We start from the raw sequence: 20,820 nt of genomic DNA on the forward strand, positions 1-20,820 counted from the left end.
CTGATTTTTTGACCCATTAAATAGCTTCATTTTGGGAACGCATACCCTGTGGTTTATTGGCTGTTTTTTACAGCATTGGAGATAGTGCTCCGTTCTTTTCCCTCTCCCTTTCTCACTTGTCTCCCCTACAATCTATCCTAAACGCTGCTGCCAGAATCACTCTACTCTTTCCTAGATCTGTCTCAGCATCTCCCCTCCTGAAATCCCTTTCCTGGCTTCCAATCAAATCCCGCATCTCACACTCCATTCTTCTCCTCACTTTTAAAGCTTTACACTCTTCTGCCCCTCCTTACATCTCAGCCCTAATTTCTCGCTATGCACCATCCCGACTCTTGCGTTCTGCTCAAGGATGTCTTCTTTCTACCCCCTTTGTATCTAAAGCCCTCTCCGCCTTAAACCTTTTTCACTGACTGCCCCACACCTCTGGAATGCCCTTCCCCTCAGTACCCGACTAGCACCCGTTCTATCCACCTTTAAGACCCACCTTAAGACACACTTGCTTAAAGAAGCATACGAATAGCACTGTGAACATTCTGAACACATGATACATAAAGCTTGGCCCCCTGCAGACGCACTTACCAGAACTCCTTCCTACTGTCTCTGTACGTTCTCCCTACCTACCAATTAGATTGTAAGCTCCTCGGGGCAGGGACTCCTCTTCCTTAATGTTATGTTTATGTCTAAAGCACTTATTCCCATGATCTGTTATTTATATTATCTGTTATTTATTCGATTACCACATGTATTACTACTGTGAAGCGCTATGTACATTAATGGCGCTATATAAATAAAGACATACAATACATATATATATATATATATATATATATATATATATATATATATATATATATATATACACACATACACATACACACACACACACACACACACACACACTTCGTTTTTATTTTATTATAAACTCCTTTTGTGTTAAAAAAAAAAAAGTGACAAGCCAAAAAAAACAATTACAGATTAAATTCATAATTTGTAAATAAGAAGCCATAGGGATAGTGCGTGTTTTCTGTTTATTTCTCTTTTCCTCAGGAAATAGGGTATGGAAGTATTGACATCTGGTTTGTTGCATATATATATATATATATATATATATATATATATATATATATATATATATATATATATATATATATATATATATATATATATATATATATATATATATATATATATATATATATATATATATATATATATATATATATATATATATATATTAGACATCTGCTTGTTTCTTCTATAACCCCTTGTGTTGCAGACATGCACTGCAGGGTTAATCTATGCCAGGTCAATAGGCACTGAAACAACACGTTACCCCTGCTCTAATGCAAAACCTGATGTATCAAAAATATATATATATATATATATATTATCTGGGGTTCCTGTCAATAATGATAATAATAATAAAACGACCAATACAGCTCCCCACCCTTCTACCCCTCTCTATAAATAATAAAGTTAAACTGGAAGTAGCCATCGTCTGCATAACAGGATCCTTCATTCCCTAATAAAGCACCTGTAGATGACACAGCCTAATACAGAAGAAAACAGGAAGCACGCAGGCGCCTCCCTCCAGCTGTCAAACTGCCCATCCACCTCCCAATGAACCACAACACACAGCTCCTAGCAGGGCATTGTGAGCTAAAAAGGCTTCACCGCTGCTTCCGGGTTTGCGCCGCTATGCAACCAGGGACTTGTAGTCCATCAGCTGCCCTCCCTAGATCGTGTCACCGCGCCTAAGGACTACAACTCCCATCATACCTCTGCAATACGTAGCCGCGACAGTAGGAGGGAACGGAGGCGTGACTGAGAGGGGCAGTTACGTCTGTCAACGGCTCCCCGGCAGCGGAGGAGAGGAGGGAGAGCGGCCAGAGGTTGCGCTTCCGCATTGGAGACCGGCCGGTGGGTGTTGTTGTGGGTTGTAGCGGGCGGCGGAGGAGGAGGAGGAGGATGAGCAAGCGGTGACCGTGTCCAGCCCGCCGCCATGTCACAGCCTCCCCCCTCGCAGATGCAGCAGAGGAGGAGGGGGGACCGCCGCATCTTCTCGGGGACCTGCCCGGACCCCAAGTGCCGGGCCCGGCTGTTTTTCCCGGCCCAGGGCTCAGCGAGCATCGAGTGCACGGACTGCGGGCAGAGACACGAGCAGAGGCAGCTGCTGGAGGTGGAGGAGGTGACGGAGCCGGACGTGGTGCTGCACAACCTGCTGAGAAACGCCCTGCTCGGCGTGGCCGGGCCCCCCCGGAGGAGCACGGATATGGTCAAAGTCATGGGGCTCTCCAACTACCACTGCAAGCTGCTGTCCCCCATCCTGGCTCGCTATGGCATGGACAAACAGACTGGCAAGGCCAAGCTGCTGAGGGAGATGAACCAGGGCGACGTCTTTGACTGCTCCCTGCTGGGCGACCGAGCCTTTCTCATTGAGCCAGAGCACGTTGACACGGTGGGCTATGGCAAGGACCGTTCGGGCAGCGTCCTCTACCTGCATGACACCTTGGAGGACATCAAGAGGGCCAACAACAACCAGGAGTGCTTCATCCCTGTGCATGTAGATGGGGATGGGCACTGCTTGGTACATGCAGTGTCACGGGCGCTTGTGGGCAGGGAGCTCTTCTGGCACGCGCTGCGGGAAAACCTTAAGAAGCACCTGAAGGAAGATCTGGACAGGTACAAGGCTCTATTCCATGACTTCATTGATGTGGCTGAGTGGGAAGACATCATCAACGAGTGCGACCCTTTATTCGTGCCCCCAGAGGGCGTACCGCTGGGCTTGCGAAACATTCACATTTTTGGACTGGCTAATGTTCTTCACCGTCCCATCATCCTGCTAGACTCCTTGAGTGGGATGAGAAGTTCTGGGGATTATTCGGCTACCTTCCTTCCCGGTCTAATACCGATGGAGAATTGCATGGGCAAAGACGGGCAGCTGAATAAGCCAATATGCATTGCTTGGAGTAGCTCTGGGCGCAACCATTACATCCCTTTGGTTGGTATCAAAGGCGTCTCTTTACCAAAGTTGCCTTCAAAATTGCTCCCCAAGGCCTGGGGCGTGCCTCAAGACCTGATAAGAAATTATATCAAACTGGAGGAGGATGGTGGTTGTGTGATTGGTGGAGACAGAAGTTTGCAAGACAAATACTTGCTCAGGCTAGTTGCTGCAATGGAAGAAGTATTCATGAACAAGCATGGTGTCCATCCTAGTTTAGTAGCAGATGTGCATCAATATTTTTACAGGAGGACTGGAGTCATAGGAGTTCAACCAGAAGAAGTGACATCTGCCGCCAAGAAAGCGGTTTTGGAGAACCGCCTCCACAAATGTCTTGTTTGTGGGGCTCTGTCAGAACTTTTGGCCCCTCCGGAGTGGTTGGCTCCAGGAGGAAAACTGTATAACTTGGCAAAAACAACCCATGGTCAATTGAAGCCAGACAAAAATTATAGCTTTCCTCTTAATAATTTAGTTTGTTCCTATGATGTTGCAAATGATGTATTGATACCCGACTATAACATGAGTAATTTGTCCAGTTGTAATTCGTGCCGCGGTACCTCTGTGCGTAGAGTCAAAAGTGATGCATCCATTGTGTATCTGGATGGTGACAGAACTAACACCAGGTCTTGTGGTGGCAAATGTGGTTGTGGCTTCAAGCACTACTGGGATGGTAAGGAATATGATAATTTACCCGAAGCTTTTCCTATTACATTGGAGTGGGGTGGAAGAGTGGTTAGGGAAACTGTGTACTGGTTCCAGTATGAAAGTGACGTGACTTTGAACAGTAATGTATATGACGTTGCAATGAAACTAGTTACCAAGCACTTTCCGGGGGAGTTTGGCAGCGAAATTCTTGTACAGAAAGTTGTTAATACAATATTGCACCAGACTGCCAAAAAAAATCCAGATGATTATACGCCAGTGGCTATTGATGGAGCCCATGTTCAAAGAATGGAGGACATTAAGCAGGAGCAAGAGTCAGAGATGCACCTTCCAACAAAAATCATTCTTACTGGTCAGAAGGCTAAGACTTTGCACAAAGAGGAATTGAACATGAGCAAAACAGAAAGAAAGCTTCAGCAAAGCATTGCAGACCAAGCAGTTGTGATGCAGAAACGAAAAACCGAGAAACTAAAACAAGAACAGAAAGGGCAAGCAAGGGCGTCATCCCCCGGAGCTGTACGAGAAGGTCCATCTTCTGCCCCTGTTACACCCACAAAAACACCTTACTCCCCAACATCTTCGAAGGAAAAAAAGATACGGATAACAACCAATGATGGGCGACAGGCAATGCTCACGCTAAAATCCTCAACAGCATTTTCTGAACTGCAGGAAGGAATAGCCAAAGAGTTTGACATCCCCCCCTACTTACAGTGCATTCGCTATGGCTTTCCACCGAAAGAACTTGCGCCGCCAAAGGATGGTATGGAAAATGAGCCTGTCCCTTTGCAACATGGTGACAGGGTGACTGTAGAGATTCTGAAGGGTAAGGATAAACCTGACCAACGCACATCAGCCCATTCTGCCCATTCTGCCCATGACATTACAGATGAGGAGTCTGCAGTGTCTGGCAAATCCATTTCCAAGGAGCTTCAGGAGCAGCTTGACAAGGAGATGTACTCATTGTGCTTACTGGCAACCCTTATGGGTAAGGCTTTTTGTTTTTTTTCAATAACTTATTTTTTTAACTTGCTAAACTGTGTTCTTTTACCATTTAGTGTTTTCTCTTGGCTCTAATATGTACAGTATCTCACCTTTACTTTTATGTAAATGGGATTTGCGTTGTATGCTTTTTTTTTTTTTACAGTGGTATATATGAAATAGAAAAACATTTAGGAAGAAGATCTGTATTTATACTAATAATGTATTTATAATGTTGTTCAAATCAAATGAAAGAACCTGAACAGGAAGCTATATCTCTGTCATTAATCTTCTATTAATAATCTTAATCCATAGCCTTTTATCTAATATTTAATGGGGGGAATTGTTGTTGTTGTTGTTTGCCCCGTTATAGTGCTAGAAATGTCTTCTGTATGGCCAACATGACGGGTATTGCATCAACGTATGTACGTATGCCAAATAAACACGTTTTAAGGGTTTAAAACTGAGATCTCTGCTATAATGTTTATTCAATAACTATACTTCCTTACAGTGCAAAGTTGGTGTTGTACCAGCAAAATAGTTGTTACATTTGTGTATATGTCAATGAGCTTTTAAATAGCTGTATATGTACACCGGGTTTCAGTGTCTGCGCTAGTTCAGGTGTACTAGTTTAAGATTTGTAATGTACATCTGAACAAGAGCCTTTATAGGTATTAGAAGCTCATGTAGAACTGCACCTATGAAGGACTCTTTTATTGGTCTACTGACAGGTATAACAATGTGCATGAAATAGTCTAAAGAGACTCAAACCGTGAAGCTGTAAATTCATTTAATCAAATATTGGATCATATGATGCCTTTATTATATTTGCAGATAGGCCAGCATAAACCTCAGATGTAATAGTTGATTAGTATAACTTCAAATAAATATTTTTTTCGTTTATCATATATTACTAACTTCCCTGTAGATGTTCCTGTAGATGCTAGTACTTTTATAATGCTTTTATCATTCACAATGTCCGAGTACAGCACATCACGTTATTATGCTGTATGTTGAATTTTTTTTGCTGCATCATTTTATTTTGACTGTTATTTATGGGCATATACAGTAGAAATCTAAATAAAATCTTGGCAACGTGACATCAACCTGTGGCAATAGAGAGAGCAAATGTAGTGAAACAGAACTAAATGTACTGTAGCTGCATGTAACCCATTACTTAGACCAGGGATATGTTGTGAGCTGCAGTGAGGGGGAGTGTTGGCTGCGATGATATCAGCTGTTGCACCACTGGATGTGCGCGTCTGTCTTCCAGCGATTACACGTTGTTTACTCCTGTTCTTTAATGTGTGTTCAGGGAATGGTGTTTTTCTCAGCAATGCTTTTGACAAGTCCATCTTCTGTTTCTAAGATTACCTGTACGCATTCGCTGAACAGCCCTCCTTTTAAATGTATCCACATGGGAAGGGGAGACATTCCTGTTGTGTATGTGTTGGTGCAAAGAAGCCAGTATCTACTTTTACCCCAAATAAAATATCTAGAATAAGGATGGTAACTGAAGCACCCAAAGGGAGAAATGGCAAAATATACATTGCAAAAAGTGAAAATGATCTTTTCTAAAGAAGAAGTTACAGGTTATGATAGAGAGGGAACTTGCAATCACACACCACCTAGATTGTGTGGGTACTATAGAGCAGGGGTGTGCAAACTGGCGGGGGATGGTTGGGGGCGCGGGTGGTTGTATAGGTCCCACGCTCTTCTCCAAGGCACTTAAAGGAAATTCCGGGGGATCGGGTGAGGCCTCTGCACCTTACCTTGTCTAAGGCGACGTGGCGTCACGTGACCCACCCGCAGAGGCATTTGCCGCTGAAAATAAGGTAAGGCGTGGGGCGCGAGCAGGGGGGCGCAGACTGAAAAGTTTGCGCCCTCCTGCTATAGAGTACGCCATCAAAAATCGGTCCAGTTGTTAGGGAAAAGTAGTAAAGATACTATACGATTCAGATGCAGTTTGAGCTTCCACACATTCTCCCTGGCGGCAGTGGAAGCACTGTATGCTAGGAGTGGATGCACTGTACTGTATGCAAGGAGTGGATGCACTGTACTGTATGCAAGGAGTGGATGCACTGTGCTGTATGCTAGGAGTGGATGCACTGTACTGTATGCAAGGAGTGGATGCACTGTGCTGTATGCAAGGAGTGGATGCACTGTACTGTATGCAAGGAGTGGATGCACTGTGCTGTATGCAAGGAGTGGATGCACTGTGCTGGATGCTAGGAGTGGAAGCACTGTGCTGTATGCAAGGAGTGGAAGCACTGTACTGTATGCTAGGAGATAATGGGGGAAAGCAGGATTGCCGGTTTGTCACGTGCTCACAAGAGATATTTTTATTTGCTCTACACTGTATGGGGGAGAGTTTTATAACTTTTTTTTTTATTGTCTGATTATACCCACTTACTAGGTTCACATTGCAAAGCCAGTATAACCATCATTGCACTGATGAGACCCAAAGGGTTGAAAAGCTGTCTGTGAATTGGTATACTGGCTATGCACTTCTTTAACCCATACTGTGCTGAAAAGCTGTGTAATGCGGCAGGAATAAGCTTCTAGAGATCAATGTTAAACTAGATAAGAAGTAAAGAGTGACACACTCTGCGTGCTGATTTGCATGTCATTACCCAGAATCCCTGGCTGCAGTGGAAGCATTGCATGGAAAGACGGTCTGCAGACCTGTCTGAGACGTGAATATGCCCACAAGTGGTATTTTTATTTACTGTACTCCAGGATTTTGAGAATTTAAAAAATATATATTTTTCACTTTTTGCAACAAATATTTAATTATTTCCCTTTGTGTGTTGCAGTTACATTTCTGTAAGATTTTTCTGAAGCTTCCATGCTGTCTGAGCAAATGCCCTGGACATTGTTTGCATGTATAGTATATATTTGTTAAGTAATCAAAGGGTGTTTTTCATAGAGCAATGCAAGACAGATGCGAATGAGTCAAGCTTCTAGTGCAGTGTCTTTCAACAGGGGTTCTTAGGACCCCTAGTGTTCCCCTGGGCATCCCTAAAGGGCTCCCTGCAATTTTCCGGTCATTTGAAAATTGTACCAAATGCAGAAGAATTTACAATGCATCTGATCTTGCGCTATTAGAGAGGGTTGGGGTTCCTTACAATGCATCTGATCTCAGACACACTATTAGAGAGGGTTGGGGTTCCTTACAATGCATCTGATCTCAGACACACTATTAGAGAGGGTTGGGGTTCCTTACAATGCATCTGATCTCGGACACGCTATTGGAGAGGATTGGGGTTCCTTACAATGCATCTGATCTCATGCACGCTATTAGAGAGGGTTGGGGTTCTGCAGAATTTAACAATATAATTACAAGATTCCTTGACCAAAAAAAGATTGGAAACCGCTGATCTAGTGTAAAGTGAAATATGCCTGAGCAGCTGAAGTTGAGCAAGGTTTGAGTTATACTTAACATATAAGGTTAGCACGCATGACCTGGCAAAGGAAGATAGGGCACTTTTTATTATTTGCTGTGACTAAAATGGTTTGTCGTCGTCCTAACCATTCACTCACTTGAAATGCTATGCAAGTTTTGCAGAGCTGCAGCAAGCCCAGATATCATTTCAAACAATCTTCCTGCGTAACATATACATCTGTCTAGTATTGTCCGTTATTGAGTTATGGAATTATACCTCCTGTTCTGTAGTGAACTAAAATACATTTCTTCAGCAATTAAAGCTGTAGTCCCACTTAAGACTGTAGTAGTGGCAGGGATAGGTTTCTATGGATTAAATTATGGTGACTGATTTAGACTAATATGAATATTTGTAATATTTATTTCCCAAATAGAGGGGACCATGAGGCAGGGAGTGTTGGTTATTTATCTTACTATTTGTTTTCTTTATTTTCTCCCTCTCAGAGAATCGGCTATGAAAGGGAAAATAGAGCCAGGTTCCTGGTATATAATAACTCAAGCAAAATACAGAAGCTAAATTAACACACAACTCACACTCGGCTCGCAGTGTTTAAAAACATTTCCAAAACTACTTAAAGCTGCAAACCATCCTGTGTGTGTGTGTGTGTGTGTGTGTATATCACACACACACACAAACACACACACACACACACACACACACACACACACGATGGTTTGCAGCTTTAAGTAGTTTTTAAACACTGCGAGCTGAGTGAGTTGTGTGTTAATTTAGCTTCTGTATTTTGCTTGAGTTATTACATATCAGGAACCTATATATACCTACAAAAAAGGCTTGTTACATTATAATACATTAAAAATGTCATTCAGGGTTGTTTAAAAAAATAAATGCTACAAGTATTTTCTCATAGTACAGAACGTGTGTGTGTGTGTCTATAAACAGCATCTGTGAATTTGTAAATGGTTGCTATAGAAACAAAAAAGGCTTGTTACATTATAATACATAAAAAATGTCATTCAGGGTTGTTTTAAAAAAAAAATGCTACAAGTATTTTCTCATAGTACAGAACGTGTGTGTGTGTGTGTGTGTGTGTGTGTGTGTGTGTGTGTGTGTGTGTGTGTGTGTGTGTGTCTATAATATATATATATATATATATATATATATATATATATATATATATATATATATATATATATATTTTATAGACACACACACACACACACGTTCTGTACTATGAGAAAATACTTGTAGCATTTTTTTTTTAAAACAACCCTGAATGACATTTTTAATGTATTATAATGTAACAAGCCTTTTTTGTTTCTATAGCAACCATTTACAAATTCACAGATGCTGTTAATATTCCTGCAGCCATTTCATGCATAGCCAAGCCTAATCTTTGCAGATCGATCGGTAACTTAGCTAATTACTTATCATTTGTCTGGATTGTTTTGATGCACATATTAAAGGGGTAATTTTTATTTGTATTTTTTTAAACGGCAGCGTGGACTGCTGCTTTAAAACGTGTGTGTGTGTGTATATATATAGATATATAGATATAGATATAGATATATATATATATATATATTTGTGTCTGTATAAAAATGTAAAAAAAAAGAATCAGTCACCAAGATTTATCCCATCAAACAGATGATTTCCATTAGTTTTTCTTGGTCCTGGACAAGGAACTGCATCTTGAAAAGGATTCATTAAAACTTCTGACACTTCACTGGTTCTGTTTCTCGACATGATTCATCTTTCTGTATATTTAGATTTTTACTTTGAAAAAACAAACCACAACCTCAGAGAAAATGGAAGGAGCAATCTCCCGTAAAAATGTTGTAGCAATATGTTACAGCGAATGAATTTACGCCTTTAAAAAAAATAGAGAATTCTTTTTGAAGTCGCCATTTTGAACGTTCCGTGGTTTTCTTTTTGTTTGGGAACTCTTGACAGGACAGGAGAGTCGGGCTGGCAGGAGGTCCATTGTGAGATGGGGGGCAGTGAAACCCATCCTACACCACAGGTTCCATTGTTTACGAGAATTGCCTTGGTCAATGTAAATCTAGCGGTTATTTTAACCCATTCGCTGCCAGAGAGCCCTGCAACGCATTGCTGAGTTGCAGGCCTTTCTGGTAAACAAAGTATTAGTTCTGTGTAACTGCACATGAACATTTGTTTGGTCTATCCCGATATTGCTAAAGACTTTTAGGAACTCGAACAAATAAATCAAAATATTGCACAACCAAAGTTAGCTGTCCAAACTGCCCCAGCGACAGGCTTGTATCTATCAGAACATACGACCCATGCGTGGTTGTATATCATTATGTAGTATGTGCATAGCACTTCACAGCAGTAATACACGAGGCAAAATAATATAACACATAATGGGAATAAGCACTTGAGACATAAAAGTAACACTAGGAAAAGGAGTCCGTGCCCTGAAGGGCTTACAATCTAAGTGGTAAGTGGGGAGCACTTGGGCAGAAGGAGGGCGTTCTGGAAAGTGTCTGCAAGGGGTGATGGTCTGTGCATATGAGGAGCATATTATCAGCCAACAGAGCTACAGTACCCATATGTTTTGTTAAAGAGGTGTGTTTTAAGTTGGGCATTAAAGGTAGAGAGAAAGAGGGTGCTAGTATAAATTGTTATTGATAAGGTTGTTGCTTCAGCGTAGCTTGAGTTGTCCCAGTGTGGCTTTGTTTATCAGGTGGGGTACCCCTGTGTGAGTTCTTGTAGACTGCGAGTTTCCTGCGATTCTACTTGTTTTATGACGATTCCTGTTTTTTCTTTTGCAGGAGAAGATGTTTGGACCTATGCAAAGGGGCTTCCTCACTTGTTCCAGCAAGGTGGTGTTTTTTACAACATCATGAAGAAAAACATGGGTACAGTAATGCTTTGTTTTTTCCCCCTTATTATTATGAGCTATGGTTGTGCAACCTGAGCTAACAAAGGTCACAAATGATGCTTATTTATTTGCCCAGAGGCTGTATGCGCCTCTTCAGAGACACAAGGCAGAATCAGGCGCTTGGATCATAAAAAGAACTGAAGGTCATTTATAATCTAGGAGCCTGAACCTTTTAACTAGCAATTAAACATTGCAATAAATGTCGTCATACTGTATAAGAAACTGCACATGCTGAAAGAGCAGCACGTTGATCCTATGGAGGCCTCATGGTGAGAATTGGCCACTCAGTGCCTCTAGCTGTTCAGTTAGGGCTGGGACCCGCTGCGCCCGGCGGCTCGGGCGGCCGCACGAGCGTTCACCACCAGCAGGGGAATCCTCCCGAGCCGGTCCCAGTCCCTCCTCCCTGCACGGCTCGCTACACGCTGTGACGCGTCAGCCGCCAGGGGATTCAAGAGAATTGTAATCCCAAGCAGCGACGCGTCACGTGGTGTGGCTGTGAGCCAATGAGGAGGGGAGGCTTCGGGGAGCGGGGAGGAGAGTGTGGAGTGAAAGCAGCGATTTTTAAATAAACTCTGCAGCACCAAGGAAGTCCCCCCTGCTCCCTCCCACAGACTCTCTCCTCTTGGTGGGTGGGGTCCCCCTTCCGATTCCCCCCCTGCTCCGATTCAACCCCCCCGTATGTATTTGTGAGTGCCTGTCTGTGTGTGTGTATGTGTGTGTATGTGTGTGCCTGAGTGCCTGTCTGTGTGTGTGCCTGTCTGTGTGCGTGCCTGTCTGTGTGTGTGCCTGAGTGCGTGTCTGTGTGTGAGGGGCTGAGGATTTGAGGGGCTGAATGAACGGCTGACGGGCGGTCCCGCCCCCTCACGTCATGGCCGCGCCCCCCCCACCCATTTTGGCCACGTGCCCCCCCCCCCCCCGCTCGCAAAAATGGTCCCTTTGGACCGGAAAAAGCCCCAAGTGCCTCTCCACGCGCCGCCTGTCTGCAGTGCAGGCGCGTGGTCTGAGGCAGCGGGGCCTTGGCCTTACATGGTTGGACGTGAGCTACCATCTCTACTGTGAATGTGGAACACGGGGGGGGAGAGGTTATTTGCTACACGGCGATGAGTGCCGATAGGGGCACAACAGAGAGAAAACTTCCATGGGAGTCGGTGCTTTCTCAGCATTATGTCCATTTAATGAATAACCCCCAATGTGTTCACTCTATAGAGTTGAGATTTGTATTCCTCTTTTAATGGAAGTTTTTTTTTTATCTTTAAAGAAAAAACCTACTAAACAAGTATTGGGCTCTCCGTAATTACACTGCCTACTGACCAATTCTGAACGGCAATATAGAAATCCCTGCATAGGAAACAACATGCTGGGGATTTGTGTAGGTTAAAGAGCAGAGAGGGTGAGCAATATGCCAATTGATAATTTAGAGCAGGGGTGCGTAAAGTTTCCACCATGCACCCCCCTGTCTCTCCTCCCCTCCGGCTCGTCCCCCCCCTGCACGGCTCCCGCGTCAAATGACGTCGCGTGGTCATGTAACGTCAAGTGACCCCGCGCCATAATTTGACACCGGGTTGCCATGGAGATGTCACTGGAAGGGAAGTAAAAGTTACAGAGGCCTCACGCGATCCCCGGCATTTATTTAAAATGCCTGCGGGGAAGCGCGGGGCCTCTGTAACAGCCGCGCACTCCACTTTACGCACGCCTGATTTAGAGAACAGTGATGACGCTGGGCAAATGTGTCTTGAAAGAAGCAGCATTGTTACATTGATATTAGTTACATAGTGAATCGCGTTCATAACTTTATTGGAAGAGGAGACGCCACAAAAAAGGCCCACCAAACCCCCCCCCCTCCACACACCCCCAAAAAATGCAAGTGTTAATTAGAAAATGAACCGCTTATTCGGGGTAAAGCTTCTATTCAACCTATTTTTCACAGAAATTAATATTTACTTAAGTTTTGTCCCAGTGCATACTTCAATTCGACATCACAAGTTGTTAACTCCTATTTATGACGCAAAGGTGGGCGTTGAGTTTAATGATTGGTATTAAAATGACCTGATGGACATTAATTAGGTATACCCGAGCATACATTTAACATACGTTGAACTCGATGGACATGTCTTTTATTTTTATTTTTTCTACCACCCCAACTATGTACATGGTTGTGAAGACTTCTAAATATAGTTCAGCTGACTGCCTAACAAAGATGACCTAAACCAAATGCTAGTATACAGGTCTGAATGCAAATGTGACCGCAGGCAGGATTCTGATCGACTTGTTTGATTCAACGCTTCAATATTCTATTTGTGTAAGCAGCTCAAGGGAATCATAGTGTCCCGTAACATCCCTATCATAGACTTCGCTTCTCAAATACAGGATTTGTCGTCCGGTCACTAAATACTTCTGTTCTTGTGATTCTTTTTTTAGTCCGGGTAAGAGGTGTAAACTGCAGTGTGGAGCAATAACATAAATAGGGCTATGGGCATAGTACTGAAACGGAGATGTCGTTTACATTGAAAGCTCAGAGAGGTCTTATTAGTGACTCGCATGAGCGGATATGTTGACCCTGGCACTTGGTATATAAATTAAACTGTACAAACCTACAACAACTTACTTGCTTCACCTTTCTTTATTGAACTGCTCCATACTAGAATATAGAAACAGCGATTTCCACATTTTACATAAAATGTAGCAATAGAAGCAGTTTTAGTATGAATTTTAGTAGCGGCAATACAGTGCATGCAATCGTCAAAGCATTACCTTAAAAATAAAGCAATCGTTACAGAAAATGGGAAGGAGACTAAAACGGATTAAAATGAAGAAAAACAAAGGGCCTTGACTCGGGCTGGCTGGCAAACTTTAATCTGGGGGCAAGCCGAACCAACTGGTCCAGGAACCAGGCAGCCCACATACCAAACATAGATGCACGCTACACGCACCCTACACACATGTACGCACCATACAATAAGCAAGCTCCATACAAATGCAAACACACAATAAACAAACACACAATAAACAAACAAACCAGATATACATACCGTATACATATTTACATATCAGAAACACACTCTATAACAGACCAAATACACACATCAGATGTATGCAGGCATGCATGAATAAACACATGCATATACTGTACAGCGCATGCTATACATATAGGCATGCACACAGGACATAGAAGCACAATATACGGTACCTACTGTACAGATGTGTAACACTTTATTGCAATGGCAATACATGGGTCGTACTGTATACACACACATTGTGAGTATATATGTATACACATGCACATGCACACTCACACATGCTATATGTATAGTAGAAAATTGTGCTCAAAGTCCCTGAGGTAAATATATGTTTAATGAAGAATTATCTATATAAAATATACTTACAGTATGGTTACCATGAGAGAAGGCAGTATGTTAGTACAGTACCACTAATGTTAAAATAAGTCACTAGTCCAACAAAGTAAAAGTGGTTAGTGGATTAGGAAGCAGGATGGGGGCCAATGAAGCGCTGTGGCTCAGATAGTGTCCTTGTGATCACTTGAGACTTGTGCAGAAGATCAGACACGTTTTTTCGCTCTTATGGCGCAATAAGTGATTTATTGGCTTGAAAATGCAAACTCACAATGTTCTCTTAATTGAAAAAGCGCATGTAAAGGTTTCTAACCAAGAAACGCATGTAAAAGGTTTCTAACTTTTACAATGAAGAATATTGCACTTTAACCCTTTATGTGTGTACGTAATAAATCATTTATTGCGCCATCAGAAGCATGTTTGCACTTTTATCTTATAGATCTATACATACATGCACACCCACCGTGTGTGTGTGTGTGTGTGTGTGTGTGTGTGTGTGTGTGTGTGTGTGTGTGTGTGTATACACACACACACACACACACACACACACATACACATAATATACATTTTTCTTGCCCTGCTCTACACATTTTTACTTTTGTCACATTGAGGGTCTCTCTTCAATATCTTTTTATTACACTGTTTCAAGTTTAAGCAAAATTGATACTTTCTAGTGCATACATTATTTGTTTATATTCTAACCGATCAACTACGATTATCCATTATCAGTCCTTAGTCCATAAGGGTTCCAAATGATCTTTTGGACACTGTTATGATCCTGCGCCAAATGCTATACAGTATTCTACGCATGTGTGTATATAGATATATAGATATCTATATCTATAACAGTTTAAACAGTCTGGATCTCTTGGTAAACTCAGAACCACAATAAATACAAACCACAGAGATAATAAACCACAATGATAAAACCAGTAAAACGCGCTAAAAATAGTAAAATAAATAAGTCCGTTGTAGAGTCCTGCTGCCAAAGTCCAAACTGGGGGATTTTCCATATCCCCTCACGCAGTCTAGCAAAAGAAAATTGGACGTTTCTGGCGCAAAGGGCTACAAAAAAGTGTGGAAGATAAAGACACCTAAAACGTTATTCAACACTCTGATAGGTGTGTATGTATACAGAAAGTACTTAGCTCAGTATATAACATGTCCTCAGGGATGTTTGGTGTGTAGACTCCTTCTGCAAACTTCAGTTGATGGGGCACTATATTAAATGAAAGAATACAAAGAACAGCATAGCATAATACTGTTTTAATAAATGAAATTTAAAAGAAAACTTGCGATTGCAAACTCACAAACTCGTTCAGTCTGCAAAAGGAATCTACACATCAAACATTCCTGAGGACATGTTATATACTGAGCTAAGTACTTTCCGTATACATTCACACACATCAGTGTTCAATAACGATTTGGTGTCTTTATCTTCTACACATTTTTGTAGCCCTTTGCGCCAGAAACGGACATATATAACCGGACATATATAACCACACACATATGTATGAGAGAGAGAGATTTTTTTTTTCACCCACCATAACTTAAAATGTATATGGTAAACCTACCCAGCCTAGAAATATTTCAAAGCAACTATAAACCAAACCTCCCACTGATGATACCCATCAAGGTTGAAACATGTCTGTGAGTGGTTTGTACTGTACTTGCTTTGCTAGTCCCATGCTGTGCTTAAAACCAATTAGATCTAACCCCGAATTCACACCAGCACACAATTCGAATATCTTTAAGCAATGGGATGAGAAAGGGCTATCCAAGCTAGGAGACATGCAGAAAGGCGGCAGGGTTAAATCATTCATGGGGATAAGAGAGGAATACAATATTCCAAGCGCACAAATATTCCAATATATACTGCTGGCCCACTATGTCTCCTCAATACAGCCAAGAGACACTTGGAACAGACCACTCACCAACTTTGAGAGCCTGTTTCAACGAGGTCAATATAACAAAGGGACGATTGCCCAATTTTACCAGACACTAGTGAAACAACATGAAGGTCAAACAAGCAAAAACATCTCAGACTGGGAACACGATATAGGGAACCCTTTAGAGCAGGCCTGGACAACACGCGGGCCGCGGGCCGCATGCGTCCCGCGTGCACTCATTGTGCGGCACGCGGCGGCTTTCCCCGTCCTCCTCCCTCCCGAGCCTCCTCTCCCGGCCGCGGGTCCCCCCCTCCTCTCCCGGCCCCGGGTCCCCCCCTCCTCTCCCGGCCGCGGGCCCCCCCCATCTCTCCCGGCCGCGAGTCCCCCCCCTCCTCTCCCGGCCACGAGTCCCCCCTCCTCTCCCGGCCGGGAGCCGCAATCCCCCTCTCCCACCCGGGAGCCCCGAGCCCCCTCCTCTCCCGCCCGGGAGCCGCAAACCCGCTCTCAGGACTGCACGAGTGTGCTAGTCCTGCCTGCTCCGTGAGGTGCCGTTGTTGGAAGGTGAGGTGCCGTTGTGGGGAGGTGAGGTGCCGTTGTGGGGAGGTGAGGTGCAAGGGGGGGGGGTTGAGGTGCAAGGGGGGAGTGAGAAGCCATGGGGGGTGAGGTGAGGTACCAGGGGGGGAGGTGAGGTAACAGGGGGGGAGGTGAGGTACCAGGGGGTGAGGTGCAAGGTGGGGGGTGAGATGCAAGGGGTGATTGGAGGTGCAGGGGGGTGATTGGAGGTGCAGGGGGGTGATTGGAGGTGCAGGGGAGGGTGATTGGAGGTGCAGGGGGAGGTGTTTGGAGGTGCAGGGGGGGGGGTGTTTGAAGGTGCAAGGGGGGGGGTGATTGGAGGTGCAGGGGAGGGTGATTGGAGGTGCAAGGGGGGAGAATGATGTGAGGTGCAGGGGGGAGAGTGATGTGGGGTGCAAGGGGGAGAGTGAAGTGAGGTGCAGGGGGGAGAGATAGGGGTATGAGAGATAGATGGGGAGTATCGCAAAGGTTGATAGTGAGGTGTTCTGGGGGAGATATGAGGATGATGATGAGAGGTGCTGGAGGAGAGATGATGATGATGATTTTACCCGTGCGGCCCAAATTTTTTTTGCTTGAAGCAGTTTGGCTCTTCTCGCTTTACGAGTTGTGCAGGCCTGCTTTAGAGGAAGAGGACTGGGAGGAAATATACGAAAGGATAGCTAGAGCTTCCCGCTGCTCACTGATCAGGGAAACAAACTTGAAAGTCCTACACAGGTGATACTATAAACTAGCGCATCTCCACTATTTCTTCCCGCTAACCTCCCCTATGTGCTGGCGCAACTGCGGTCAAATAAGCACATTTAAACACATCTGGTGGTCCTGCCCTAAGATAATCCTCTTTTGGGGCAGAATCAGACGACTAATAGAAGTGGTAACAGGTCTGGATTTATCTTGGAATATAGAAACAGTACTCCTACTAAAACCTACCGAGGGACTAGAGAGAAAAATAGACAATCTGATAACAGAGATCCTATCAGCAGCCAAAACACTAATCGCAAAACACTGGAAACAGAACGACCCTCCCCCTATCACTGAGGTATTGCACAAGATAAACTATATAATGACAATGGAGAGACTCACAAGTCTAATCCACGACAGGTACAATACCTTCCTGACAACATGGGATCCGTGGGAGACATACATTTGGAAGAACCCAATCGGAGCTACGAAATAAGGAGATCGCTAATGGTTAAAGCAGATTTAGATTTGTTTAAGTATGTAACAAGTATACTTGAATATACGCTCCCTGCGTGGAGCACATGATGGATGTCACCCTATTACCCCTCCCCCACACAACCTTTTTATTTTCTGTACCCACTCCCCCCTCCCCTTTTTCTTTTTTCCCCCTCCCTTTGCCCCTTTTATGTTACTATGTTCAGTTTTGAAAATAAATAAATATATAAGTTGGGGAAAAAAGCTGTGTAAACAGCGATGCATCTGCTTAAATGGGCTCCATGTGAATGGATTTTCCAGGCAAAAGGTGACACGTGTGCTCATTTGCATGTCATTTCCCAGAATCCCTTGCTGCAGTGGGAGCGCTGTATGCGAGATGATAATGGTTGAAAGGCAGGGTTGCAGACCTCTAAGACATGTGAATGTGCTCACAATTGATATTCTTTATTGTGCGTGTGTGCGCACATACATCATATAAAGTCCAAACTGAAAATGTCCAGTAAATATAGAGAAACCCAGCCCCAGTGAAGTGATTCTTATAGATACTGCTGCAGCTTATTAGTGGTTTAGCAAACCACAAATAACCTATAAAAAAGAAGTGCAAGCTCCATAGGCTTGCCCTTCTTTTTTTTTAATTTTTTATATATGTATGTGTCTCCCCCTCCCTCTCTCCCCTTCTGCTTTTGGGAAAGCTTGCCATATGCATATTGATGATATTAAATAATTTGGTACAAAGCATTGATTTATGAAAGACTACATATTACCGCGTTCCTCCCTATAGAAGTTTGCTGCTGGTAAAAAGATAGGCCTTGCATATAATATAATAATGTAATATAGTGTCACTGAAACGTCATAGGGGTAGGCTTATTGGCTCATCTGCTTTACATATCATTTCCTTGGAGGTATACAGTATGTCTCCTCCCTTCAGTAAAGAGCCCCTACCCTTTTTCCAATTAGTACAGATATGTCACACTTCAGTGTCAGTCTGCACATCACCCTCCATTGAAGAGTAGGTGAATATATAAAGCTGGCAGAAAAGAAATTTATGTGCATTTTATTATATTCACACCAGGGAATTTGTGCACCCACAGTTTACCTCTACAGTAAGGTAACTATGATACTGGCTTTAGTCAGCTTTTATTTGCACTACTCACAATAAGCATATGCTTTATTTGACCCCTTCTGGGCTTTCACTAGTCCATGGGACAATAATTACATATATTCAGTGTAAGTACCTGCAAATTCGGTTATGCCTCAACGTTGGCTGCAGGTTTATAACGCTTTGGCCAAAGGTTTAATGAAATAACCCTTATTCATGAGATCACTATTTTATTTTGGCCTAATTGGTAGGAGCGCAGGAATCGTTCTTTTTGTTTTAGCATTGATTTATGTAAGATGACATGTTATAGCTACTTTTATTTGGCATCATTTAACACTTGTTTTTTTTTTTTGTTTTTTTAGTTTCTATACAATATTAAAAATATGTACTTATGATGTGTGTAGATGTTACTAAGAGTGTTTTTGTGATCTACTTTTCAGGAGTGGTTGATGGAAAGCATTGTACCTTTCCACATCTTCCTGGCAAAACCTTTGTCTATAATGCAACAGAAGACCGGCTGGAGCTGTGTGTGGACGCCACAGGTCATTTCCCAATAGGTCCTGAGGTTGAAGATTTGGTAAAAGAAGCTTTGAATCTGGTGCGGTCTGAAGCATCTTCCAGAAGCAGGGAATCTAGTCCCTCACATGGACTGATGAAACTGGGCAGCGGCGGAGTGGTAAAAAAGAAATCTGACCAGCAACACAACGTCACAGCCTTCCAAGGCAAAGGGCACTCCCTAGGGACAGCCTCCAGTAGCCCTGATCTTTATCGGAGGCCGAGGGATATAACAAAGCATAGTGGAACAACAGATTTCAACAGCACCTTGGCAAATTCAGACCCTTCTTTTTCATCTACGGCAAATGACGGTGAGCTAATCAGAGTAGCTCCTGGAGTAGTAACCATGAGAGATAGCAGGCAACTTGACCCCAATTTGGTTGAGGCCCAGCGGAAGAAGCTGCAGGAAATGGTTTCTTCCATTCAGGCTTCAATGGATAAGCACTTGCGGGATCAAAATGCGGAGCAATTGGCCGGAGCTGACGCATCCCAGAAGAAGGGCGAAGGAGCACGGCCTTCCGCAAAGTCTGGTAGCAATCAGTCAAATGTGGCTGAATCTATTTCTTTGTCTGCAGAGACGACTGTGGGTTCTGGAACAAGAGATCGTAATGTGGGAAGCTCTATGGAAACCGCATTGCCTGTGGGTCCTAAAATTCACCCGAGAGTTACTGCAGAGGATTCAGAAGAGATGGACAGCCAAGACACAGAAATTAGCAACATAGCCGAGCCAATGGATCATTCTTGATGAGTAGAAGGGTATACGTAAACGAAAATGCATAAATATATATTAATATGTAATATGATGGCTGGGCCACAGTAAAGAATAGTCCTTTACAAAATTGTATGTTTAAAAGAAAATATTAAACCTTCGCTGCATGATAACAAGTGTGTAATTGGCAAACGCTTTCAGGTTTCCTCTAGCTTGGATTTGACTCTAAGAAATCATCAGTAAATGTAAAGTGAAGGTCTATGCTCATACAGATTGGGATCCCCTCCCATGCTGAAAGGGCTGGCAATGCAATGCCCCTTCTGCGCTGAAAATCTTATCTTTATAACATGGCATTCTAAAATCAAATTAGATGGGGGAACGAATTGAGCGTAAAAATGTGCTTCTCGGAATTACATTTCAAATACAAAACTGCTGCTTATCTCTGCTCACAAGTAAATCCTCCTTAGCTTCAGTGTTGAATTAGAACCTTAAAATCCTCACATGGGTGCTCCAGTGTAGAA

General features: G+C 43.2%; 1 protein-coding gene across 1 annotated transcript; it reads left to right on the plus strand.

The window, feature by feature from the left end:
• The first annotated feature begins 1,809 nt into the window (after positions 1-1,809).
• Positions 1,810-20,475, plus strand: VCPIP1 (valosin containing protein interacting protein 1). The gene is made up of 3 exons (XM_075583938.1): positions 1,810-4,649; positions 10,842-10,928; positions 19,476-20,475. The coding sequence occupies exons 1-3, from the start codon at positions 2,003-2,005 to the stop codon at positions 20,333-20,335; spliced, it is 3,594 nt and encodes a 1,197-aa protein (XP_075440053.1). The 5' UTR covers positions 1,810-2,002; the 3' UTR covers positions 20,336-20,475.
• Positions 20,476-20,820: the final 345 nt, after the last annotated feature.

Source organism: Ascaphus truei, chromosome 2, assembly GCF_040206685.1.
Source record: "Ascaphus truei isolate aAscTru1 chromosome 2, aAscTru1.hap1, whole genome shotgun sequence".
Lineage (NCBI taxonomy): Eukaryota > Metazoa > Chordata > Amphibia > Anura > Ascaphidae > Ascaphus > Ascaphus truei.

Coding starts and splice junctions, on each gene's coding strand:
- VCPIP1 (XM_075583938.1), top strand. CDS start 2,003: ATGTCACAGCCTCCCCCCTCGCAGATGCAGCAGAGGAGGAGGGGGGAC. Junction 4,650..10,841: donor CTTACTGGCAACCCTTATGG/GTAAGGCTTTTT, acceptor TTTCTTTTGCAG/GAGAAGATGTTTGGACCTAT. Junction 10,929..19,475: donor CATCATGAAGAAAAACATGG/GTACAGTAATGC, acceptor TCTACTTTTCAG/GAGTGGTTGATGGAAAGCAT.